The 9,828-nt window shown below is 38.6% G+C and overlaps 1 protein-coding gene across 1 annotated transcript in view; it reads right to left on the bottom strand.

Moving 5' to 3' along the window:
- ret (ret proto-oncogene receptor tyrosine kinase) overlaps positions 1 to 9,828 on the bottom strand; it is a gene marked incomplete in the record, with an annotated part of 38,275 nt that overhangs the window by 24,539 nt on the left and 3,908 nt on the right. Inside the window, 1 exon segment of the mRNA XM_014019910.1 lies at positions 9,143 to 9,498. Within this exon segment, the coding sequence (XP_013875364.1) occupies positions 9,143 to 9,209 (67 nt within the window).

The raw sequence follows: 9,828 nt of genomic DNA, 5'->3' as shown, positions 1-9,828 counted from the left end.
TGCTAAATTTAGCATTCAATTAATCTTTTGCTGGATTTAGCTTTAAGCTACTGATTTGCTAAATTTAGCATTCAATTAATCTTTTGCTGGATTTAGCTTTAAGCTACTGATTTGCTAAATTTAGCTTTCAATTAATCTTTTGCTTGTTTTAGCTTTAAGCTACTTATTTGCTAAATTTAGCTTTCAGTCTTTTGCTGGTTTTAGCTTTAAGCTACTGATTTGCTAAATTTAGCATTCAATTAATCTTTTGCTGGATTTAGCTTTAAGCTACTGATTTGCTAAATTTAGCTTTCAATTAATCTTTTGTTGGTTTTAGCTTTAAGCTACTATTTGCTAATTTTAGCTTTCAATTAATGTTTTGCTGGTTTTAGCTTTAAGCTACTGATTTGCTAAATTTAGCATTCAATTAATCTTTTGCTGGTTTTGGCTTTAAGCTACTGATTTGCTAATTTTAGCTTTCAATTAATGTTTTGCTGGTTTTAGCTTTAAGCTACTGATTTGCTAATTTTAGCTTCCAATTAATCTTTTGCTGGATTTAGCTTTAAGCTATTGATTTGCTAAATTTAGCTTTCAATTAGTCTTTTGCTGGTTTTAGCTTTAAGCTACTATTTGCTAATTTTAGTTTTCAATTAATGTTTTGCTAGTTTTAGCTTTAAGCTACTGATTTGCTAATTTTAGCTTTCAATTAATCTTTTGCTTGTTTTAGCTTTAAGCTACTGTTTGCTAAATTTAGCTTTCAATTAATGTTTTGCTGGTTTTAGCTTTAAGCTACTGATTTTCTAATTTTAGCTTTCAATTAATCTTTTGCTGGTTTTAGCTTGAAGCTACTGATTTGCTAATTTTAGCTTTCAATTAATCTTTTGCTGGTTTTAGCTTTAAGCTATTGATTTGCTAATTTTAGCTTTCAATTAATCTTTTGCTGATTTTAGCTTTAAGCTACTGTTTGCTAAATTTAGCTTTTAATTGATCTTTTGCTGGTTTTAGCTTTAAGCTACTATTTGCTAATTTTAGCTTTCAATTAATGTTTTGCTGGTTTTAGCTTTAAGCTATTGATTTGCTAATTTTAGCTTTCAATTAATCTTTTGCTAATTTTAGCTTTAAGCTACTGATCTGAAATGCAGCTTTGTTTTGACTGTTTTAAACTCAGCAAAAGGTTTTATTCAGTATTTTTGCTACACTTGATGAAAATGCTTATTTTTCATAGTTTCTTTCTGATTTTAAGTAAAAAGTAGCTTTTAAGAGAAAACTGACAGAACTAAAAGAGTTTGAAAAAACACAATAAAAACAGAGCTGCAGTTTCTTAACATGTGAAACGATAATAAAACAGTCAGTTTAGGAGCTTAAAGAGTCACTAGAGGGAGCTATGATCACACTGTTATCTGCTGCTGCTCTGAAACTAAAACATTACTTTAATAAAACTGTTTTAATAATTGTGTAATTTTATGTTTATTAATAATAAAAATCTTTGTTAAACAAATGAATATCAGAGGTTTATGATCAGCAGAAACTGTGACAAAATCCTAAATCAAAAACAGCCGATGACAGCAGCCGAACAAATAAATCCAGAGGGTCTGATGTGTTAAACCACACACACACACACACACACACACACACCCCGTTTCTATCGTTCAAAATTCAATTTCTTCTCAGGACAGAAGCCAAGAGTTTACGTCAGAACTAATTAACTGATGGATCGAGCCGCAGCTAACGGCAGCTGGGTTTGACTCATGACTAAGCGTTTTCCATTCAAAGCATGACTCGTTACTTTCCCTCACACCTCACCTGGTACAGGTGCGTGTGGATGACGACCGAACTCTGACATTTAGATACTCGAGCCGTTTTACTGCAGCAGCCGTTGTTCAGATTAGCCTTTAGCTCATCAGCCCTGAARGAATTAAACCGTTTCTCAAAAKTGAGGTCGTCCAMAGGGCTATCTGCAACAGGTAAGATACTGTTTAAAAACATTAAAATGGCCAAAGCTCTGATTTCAAAATAAAAGCTGCTTCCTTTTGGACAGAAAGCTGTTCTGATTCGACCCGGCTGCCATTTGGTTGTGTTAACTTTGCCGTCATAAAGAGACGTTTTACGGCTTTCGTCGGCCCGTAAACCTGACGCCGAGGTTCCGGCGAACACGCCGTCACTTTTCATCAAAAGCCAGATTAAGTGAATCAACAAACAAAGGCTGTGTTTGAACAGGAGGACCGATGTAGCGAGTTCTGTTGACARAAGATACGATGTACCGCCGAGCTGACGGCCAGGTTGGATTGGTATCAGACTGAGAAACATAAAAACAGCTAAAATGTTTTTTGGTGGTGCTTACAGRCGAGCTGAGGTTTTTATAGCTGTTTAAACGCTTCTCTGCTCGAACATGTGAGCGTTTGTTTCTGAGGAGCAAAAAGAGACAAAAGCTCATCTCTGACCCAGGGTGGGACGCCCTCTCTGCCGTTCCAGACAAAGACAGGAACTCAATTACCTCCACGCGTGCTTCGGCTGATAGATTTACCAGCTATGAGCTCATGGGCTGGAACAACCTGTCGGCTCGTCCTCTCAGGACGTCTCAGTGAATCAAAACATGACGTCCCCGATCACGTCTCACCCACCGGGACGAGACAGAAAGACGAGAAGAATCACCACCCTGCTCAACGGTCCCCCCAAAGATGGAACCATAGCTAAAAGACAATAAGTGACAAAATGCTAGCTAAAAGTAGAAAACACCAAGTAGGAAAAATAGCTAAAAGACAAAAGTAGTAGGATGAAAATTAAAGATCAAAAGACAACAAAATGCTGGTCAACAGTTTAAAGGACCAAAACCACGAGCTAAAAGTAGCAAAAGACTAAAAGCTAAAAGTTGTAGGTCAAAGGTAAAAAATAAAACATTAGCTAAAAAATAAAAGGAGCCAAAAGCTAAATGAAGCAACACACAAGCTAAAAGTAGAAAAAGACTAACTAAAAGCTAAAATAAAAAGAATGACAGCAAAAACCCAAAGCAGATTATTAGCAAAAAGCCAAAGGTAAATGCTAGCTAGAGGTAGCAAAAAGGCTAATAGTTAAAAATGCAGAACAAAAGGTAAAAAGGCACAACACTAGCTAAAAACAAAATAAGTGAAATGGTAGTTAAAAGCCAAGATGCTAGCCAAAAGCTAATAGAAGCAAAACATTAGCTAAAAGTAGTAAAAGACAAGCTAAAAAAAATAATGACTGCAAAAAGTGTAACGTAGCAGAACCATAGCTAAAAGCCGAAAGTAGCTGAAGAGAAGGTAAGATAAGATAGACCTTTATTTTCATCGTCCAGAGCACAAGGAAAAGGCCAGAAGAAAGGAAATACTAGCCAAATTTCTTAAAAAGACCATCGAAAAGTAGTAAAACACCAACTACAAGTCATAAAAGACTGGTTAAGAGCTAAAAACTGCAGAACAGTAGTAAAAAGCCGAATGTCTCTCCTCACTAATTCAATCAAGTAAAAAGCTGCACATTCGGCCATAATTCGGCCTCTGAAAGCCGTGATTGATCAAACGTTTTCAGCTTCCTGCATTAGACACAATCTGATCCAGAACCAGTTTTCAAACAAGCAGATTTAATAACGAGGGGAGTCGTTTCCCTCGGCGGCGGCTCGGACATCGAACCTGTCGTCGTCGGAGTAATTAGATATTTGATCCCAGCTCGGGACGCACGACGCTCGGTTTACCGTGATGCATACCGTAACATAATAATCAATTATTTGGTCATTTAATCCAATTAACCCGCAGAGAAAACAAGAGCAGAGATCGGATGATTCACGTCCATCAGTCATCGAGAAATCTAATAGAACGAACAAATTCAGTTTGGGGATTCCTCCAGGGATGATGTGGTTCTAAAAGCTGAACATGTGGTCGTCCAGAACACTGGACTCACTGCTTTAAACAGAACCTTCTGCTTCTTCTGACAAAAAAATCTACTGTTTCACAAAAATACTTCAGTTCAGACCGTTTGTTTGTTGCTTCTTTTATTAAAAAACATACAGTAAAACTCTAAATGAGCTCAGCACAATCCAGATTATATAATCCCCACACCTTAAATCTGATTTAAATAATAAACAATCAATTTATCGCTAATTAAAGAACAAAAACCCTTCAGTCCAACTTATTAGCTGAATATACTCGTGGCGTTGGTTTCACAGATTAGATATTTTCCTCGTTAGCGAGGCAATAATTACAAATCATCACAGCTGAGGTCAGTAAGAAAATCATTAGTCGAGCTACAATTAGACAAATTAAAATCACAACGATCAATAAAAGGATCGTTAGAATCGTTGGAGCAGAAAGAGGTCAAAGAGGAAAACTAACCGATCTGTTCGGTTTTATTAAACAGGAATGTTTTTAATACCAACAAATATTCAACAAAACCGCAAGAATGAAGCGTAAAACAGAAACAAGACAGTTTGTCTTTATCCTCCTGAAGAATTAAATCCAACTGCAAACTCAGAAGTAACAGCTTAAAGGAGCAAAACATCAGCTAAAAGTACCAAATGGCTAAAAAATCCTAAAGAACCAAAAGTAAAGCTAAAAGCCTAAATGGGAAAAAACAAACTAAAAAGCAAATGTAAATGCTAACTGCAGCTAAAAGAAGCAAGACACTAAATAAAAGCTTAAAAAAATACAAATTTAAACCCAAACGACCAAAATGCTAAAGCTAAATGTAACAAAATGACCGTTAAAAGCACCAAAAGGCTAGCTAACAGCAGGAACAGGTCAGTTAGAACCTAAAAGCAGAAAATGGAAGCAAGAAGCTTATAGATGCAAGACACTAGCTAAAAGCTAAAAAAAGGCAATATGCTAACCAAAACTCAAAAATAGGAAGATGCTGAGTAAAAGCTAAATGTAGTAGAGTAAGGTAATAGAAAGTTACATAGAATCTAAAAGTATCAAAGGTAAAGGTGCTTTATTTGTCATCAGTGTATGTTTCCACACAATGACGAAATTTGTGCTCTGCATTTAACCCATCCACACCCAAGTGGAGCAGCGGGCAGCCATGTGAGGCGCCCGGGGAGCAGTTAGGGTTAGGTGTCTTGCTCAAGGACACCACAACATGTGGGTATGGCGGGGAGTCGAACCTAAGACTTTCAGGTCCCAAGCCGGCTGCTCTACCACTACACCACAGCCGCCCCTCAAAAGGCTAGCTAAAGCTAAAAGTAACAAAGCTAAAGCTAAAAGTATAAAAAATTTGCTATAGATGTCAAAAAATATCTAGAAGCTAAAAGTATTTAAAGGTTAGCTAAAAGTTAAGAGCAGCAAATTTCTAGACAAAAAATTAAAATAATGCTAGCTAAAAATCAAAGAACAAAATAGCAGCTAGAAGCTAAAGGAAGCAAAAAGCGAGCTAAAAACAACAAGACGTTAAAGGCTAGCTAAAAATAACAAAAAGTTAGCTGGAATCTAAAAGTATGAAAACAATAGCTAAAGCTAAAAGTAACAAAGGCTAAAACCTAAAAGTATGAAAAGCATAGCTAAAGCTTTAAGTAGAAGGTGAAGACAATTAATTTCAGTTTTTGGAGAAACTGAATTGATCTGAATTTATTTCTGTGGATTTTTTTGCAAACAAATAAAAACAAACAAACGTCTCAGCAGCTAATGATTAGCAGCTAAACAAGCTGAACGTTGTGATCTAAATGCTAACATAAAAAAGGTGGTTCAGTAAAGAAGAACCAACAACGTTTACATTAAATCAGGTTTTATTTTATATTTAAAACATGGTTTGATTTATTTAGAAAAACCTGCATCCTGTGGGCTAAMTGGGTTCTGTTTGGTTCTGATGGTACCGCAGACAGAGCCGAGCCGGTTCTTTGTTTGGCCCGTGGACGTGGAGAGGAACTTGTCAGAACCGGTGTGAGACCGGAGGACTGGATCGGCCCCGGGGCAGAGTCTCCATCATCGTCTCCTCGTCCTTTCACCAGAGGAAATTAGACTGTGTGACCCTGAACTGACGAGCGCATCAGGCTCGGAGCTCTGACGGGTTCGGATCAGAACCCGTGAAGCAGAGAGCGAGAAAATAAAGTTATTTAGTTTCTGCTTTCACTAAAAAGAAACAGAACCAGAACCTCGTTAGAACCGGACCAGCAGGAAATGAGATTTATGTTTCTGGAGCTTCTCACAGGGTGAAGATGCTGATGAAGGAGCAGGGGGATCTCCTCCTCCTCCTCCTCCTCCTCCCCTGGGGGTGGGCCGTCACCGGGGCTTTCACGGGTCAGAGAGCAGAACCGGGTCAGAGATACGTTAACAGGGTCAGAGCCGAAGACAAACGGGTCGATGCTTCTCTGTGGAAACATCTGCGGCTCCTCTTCAAGAGCCGATGGAGGTTAACGACTGTCAGCGCGCRCTAACACGAGCGGAAGCCGTCCCAGGAGGTTCTACTGGGTTCAAACGTAAAGAGAGAGTTCTGCTGGAGCTCACTGAAGAGGCTGAACGTCAAGAGCTACAGATAAAAGTAACAAAGCAGCAGCTAAAGGCTAAAAGCTGCAAAATACTAGCTAAAAGTTGACAAACTGTAAACTAAAAGAGAGAGAATGACAGCAAAAAGCCAAATGTAGCAGAACAGCTAAAAAATGCTAGCTAAAAGTAGCAACAAAACTATTAGCTGAAAGACAAAAGTAGTTAAATTAAAGCTAAAGGCCAAAAGTTTAAAAAAATGCTAGCTAAAAGTAGAAAAACCACTAGCTGTATGCAGCAAAAAACTAACAGTTAAAAGTTGAAAAAAAAAAACTCAATTAAATTTTAAAAAGCACAACTTTAACTAATAACTGAAGCTAGCCAAATTTTTTGCCAAAAGCTAAAAAAAAATCAAGCAGTGGATAAATTTAGATGAAGTCTAGCTGAAAGCTAAAAGAAAGGGAATCACTGCAAACAGCCAAATCCATCAGATTTACAGCTAAAAGCCGAAAGTAACAAAATGTTAGGTAGAAGTAGCAAAAACACTATTAGTGGAAAGTTGCAAAACAAAAGATAAAAAGCATGATGCATATTGGTAGCTAAATTCCAAAAGTAGCAATATTGCGCTAGCACCGATGCTATATTGCCTTATATGTATTAGCTCGGTGCTAGTGCGACAAACAAGCTAAACTGAGGTCCTCCATCCATATTTTCAGTTGCAGCTGAGTCATTTTTTTGTTCCCCTCTCTGTCATGTGGATGGAGGACCTCAGTGATGAGAGGAGAATGTGTAGCGCTATATGGTGATAGTGTCAGGGCTAATGCTAAAGCTAACAGGCTAAGCTGAGGTTCTTCTTCCATGAAGCAGCTCTGTTGTCCTCCATCCATATTTTCAGTTCCAGGCTGAGTCATTTCTACCTTCTCCTCTCTGTCAACGCTCTCTGGTTTCATTTAAAAGAGTCGATCATCAGATATTGTCCAAGATTAACCTTCAGGGTGGATATAGCTCGCTAGCAGCCTCACACCGAGGACCTATCCACGTCCTCATTTACCCAGAATGCTTTGTGTGGAAATAAAATGGCYCWGTCCGTGTAAYRMAYTTTTTAAACTTTTAGTTAAAAAATTATAAAAACTAAACATCCTAGAGTATTTTTACAGTCTTTATTTTACAGTTAAAATATATGTTTATGAAATAAAGTCTAATGTTACAACTAATCAGGGATCCCTTTAAAATGTCTGAACTGTCCCTTTAAGTCTTATATTTTATGATCATCATGCAGGACGTGTTCGGCCCTTTAAACAGCTTCAATCACAAACTCAACAAATCATCTTTAAACGCTTCAAAAAATCAAATAAATCATAAAAAATGTTCCGTCCTCTTTTAACAAACATTCAGCTGTAAAATCTGGAGCTCCACGTTTCGTCCGAAACGTCAGACGATAAAAACCACCTCCAGACAAACGGCGTGATGACATCACCGCCAACAGCGCGGCAGCTCGGTGGGCCTGACGTGTGGCTCTGAGGGTCCGCGGTCAGAGCCACAGGTAAACAAACAGCCAGTGTTTAYTCAGAGGCAGAGCAGCTGCTGCACACCTGCAGCTCCTCCTGTCCTCTCTCACCAGAGGTGAGGATGAGGAAGACCACAGTGATGATGATGAGCAGCCAATTAATTACACCGCAGCCCTCCAAACATGGAGCCAAAAACGAATCAAATAAAACTCAACTCAAGATGGCCTCCACAGCCGAAGAGCCATTAGAAAAATGCGCAAAAGTAGCTAAAACTCTGCTAATTTTACAAATATTGGCTTAAAATGTGGCGTGACAGTAGCTGAGACTGATTCCCAACATACATTCTGTGATTAACTATTTGGAGTTAACGCTGCATGTCTGTTAGCAAAATATTTCATGAAGCATTAGATGAATTTTAACAAAACATTTAGGAAGTAATGACTGGATTTACATCTTTAACTGATTAAAATTCGGGGAAGACACAGTTAAAGATGGCCGCCACAGCAAATGGATGTTTCCAAACATAAAACTAGCTGTAATTAAGTCAGTTTGACAGATGTTGAGCTGAAATTTGGCGTGATAGCAGCCGACAACACCATCTCAGCGGGCGATATGCATTCCTACACTAACAAATACTTTTAGCCTTTTTTAATCGTGATGCCTTCACTTCTAAGTTTAAGTTTTATTAAAATCCAGGACTTTGTTCCTATATTGGTCTAAATCCTCTGCGTGCTTGTCCAGATCCTGACTCTTTAAATATAGACGTGTGGGGGGGGCGGGGGGTGTTGGTTCAGTTGGGCTCTGGGATTAGAACATCAGAATAAAGCTGCGGCTCTGTTCGGGTCTGTGCTTCACAGACCAGTTATGAAGCCACTTCTCTGAAAAAAAAAAAAACGAGCTTTAAAAATCACTCAGCATTTAAAAATCCATTCAGCCAGAGCGATTTAGTTTAACACATGAGCGGGTTTCAGGTCCACTGGACCCTCCGGAGCCGCGGGAAGCTTCGCTCCTCTCAGATTTTGCAGATATTGATGAATTTGTGTAACCAAAACCCAGACTGTTACACTTGTGACGCAAGAGGAAAAGGTGATGTTTTATTTGTTTACAAAGAAAAAAAGATGAAAAATCTTCTTTAAACTTAAAGATAATTAAACTTTAAGTGTTTCTTTGTATGAAAACTTTAAGATGAAATCATTTTAAATGTTGAAGGGTTGAGCTGAAGGTGAAGCTTACCTCCAAACAGCAGCAGCAGCTGCAGAGCAAAGACGTTCCCAGGATAAAACCCACAGTTCCTCCCCATATTTCCACGGAGGGGAAAGTTTCCCGGTGAAAACACGGATCCCAAAAGTTCCTTTCAGATAAAAAAGAAGAAAGACGTGAAGAAAACAAAACAGATCAAAGGGATGAAACGAGCACAGAGGTGGCGTTAGAGCAGCGAGCGTCCTGCTGCTCCGGCGGAGCCAGATGAAGTCCTCAGAGTCCCATGAAAGAGCTGCTGTGTGCTGGTCCTGAGGCTGCTGCTGGGCTGCCTGGCTGTCAGCAGCAGGAGGAGGAGGAGGAGGAGGAGGAGGAGGTCCACTCTGACGCTCCTGCAGCAGCAGGTAGCACAACATGTTCGACACAATAAATCTTTATTTGAACAAGATAAACCATCCAACAATCCTAAAATAAAGCACAGTGTAAATAGGCACACTTTAAAAGCTTTAAAGGGCTGTTTCAACATTTTTAAAGTGTTGTGTGGAGAAGGTATGAACAATAATCATCTCACCTGCTGTAGATAATTTTTTAACCTCAGTTTCGGAGTTTAAATGTCACAGGYCAGATTAACTAACAGCTAGTTCAATCAAACAACATATATTATTAAAGAGTAACTTACCCCAAAATTAACTTTTTTTAGCTGATAAACTGTCTAGAATGTG

The sequence above is a fragment of the Austrofundulus limnaeus genome, unplaced genomic scaffold (genome assembly GCF_001266775.1).
Source record: "Austrofundulus limnaeus strain Quisiro unplaced genomic scaffold, Austrofundulus_limnaeus-1.0 Scaffold235, whole genome shotgun sequence".
Classification (NCBI taxonomy): Eukaryota; Metazoa; Chordata; class Actinopteri; order Cyprinodontiformes; family Rivulidae; genus Austrofundulus; species Austrofundulus limnaeus.
This window is presented reverse-complemented; position numbering and strand designations above follow the sequence as displayed.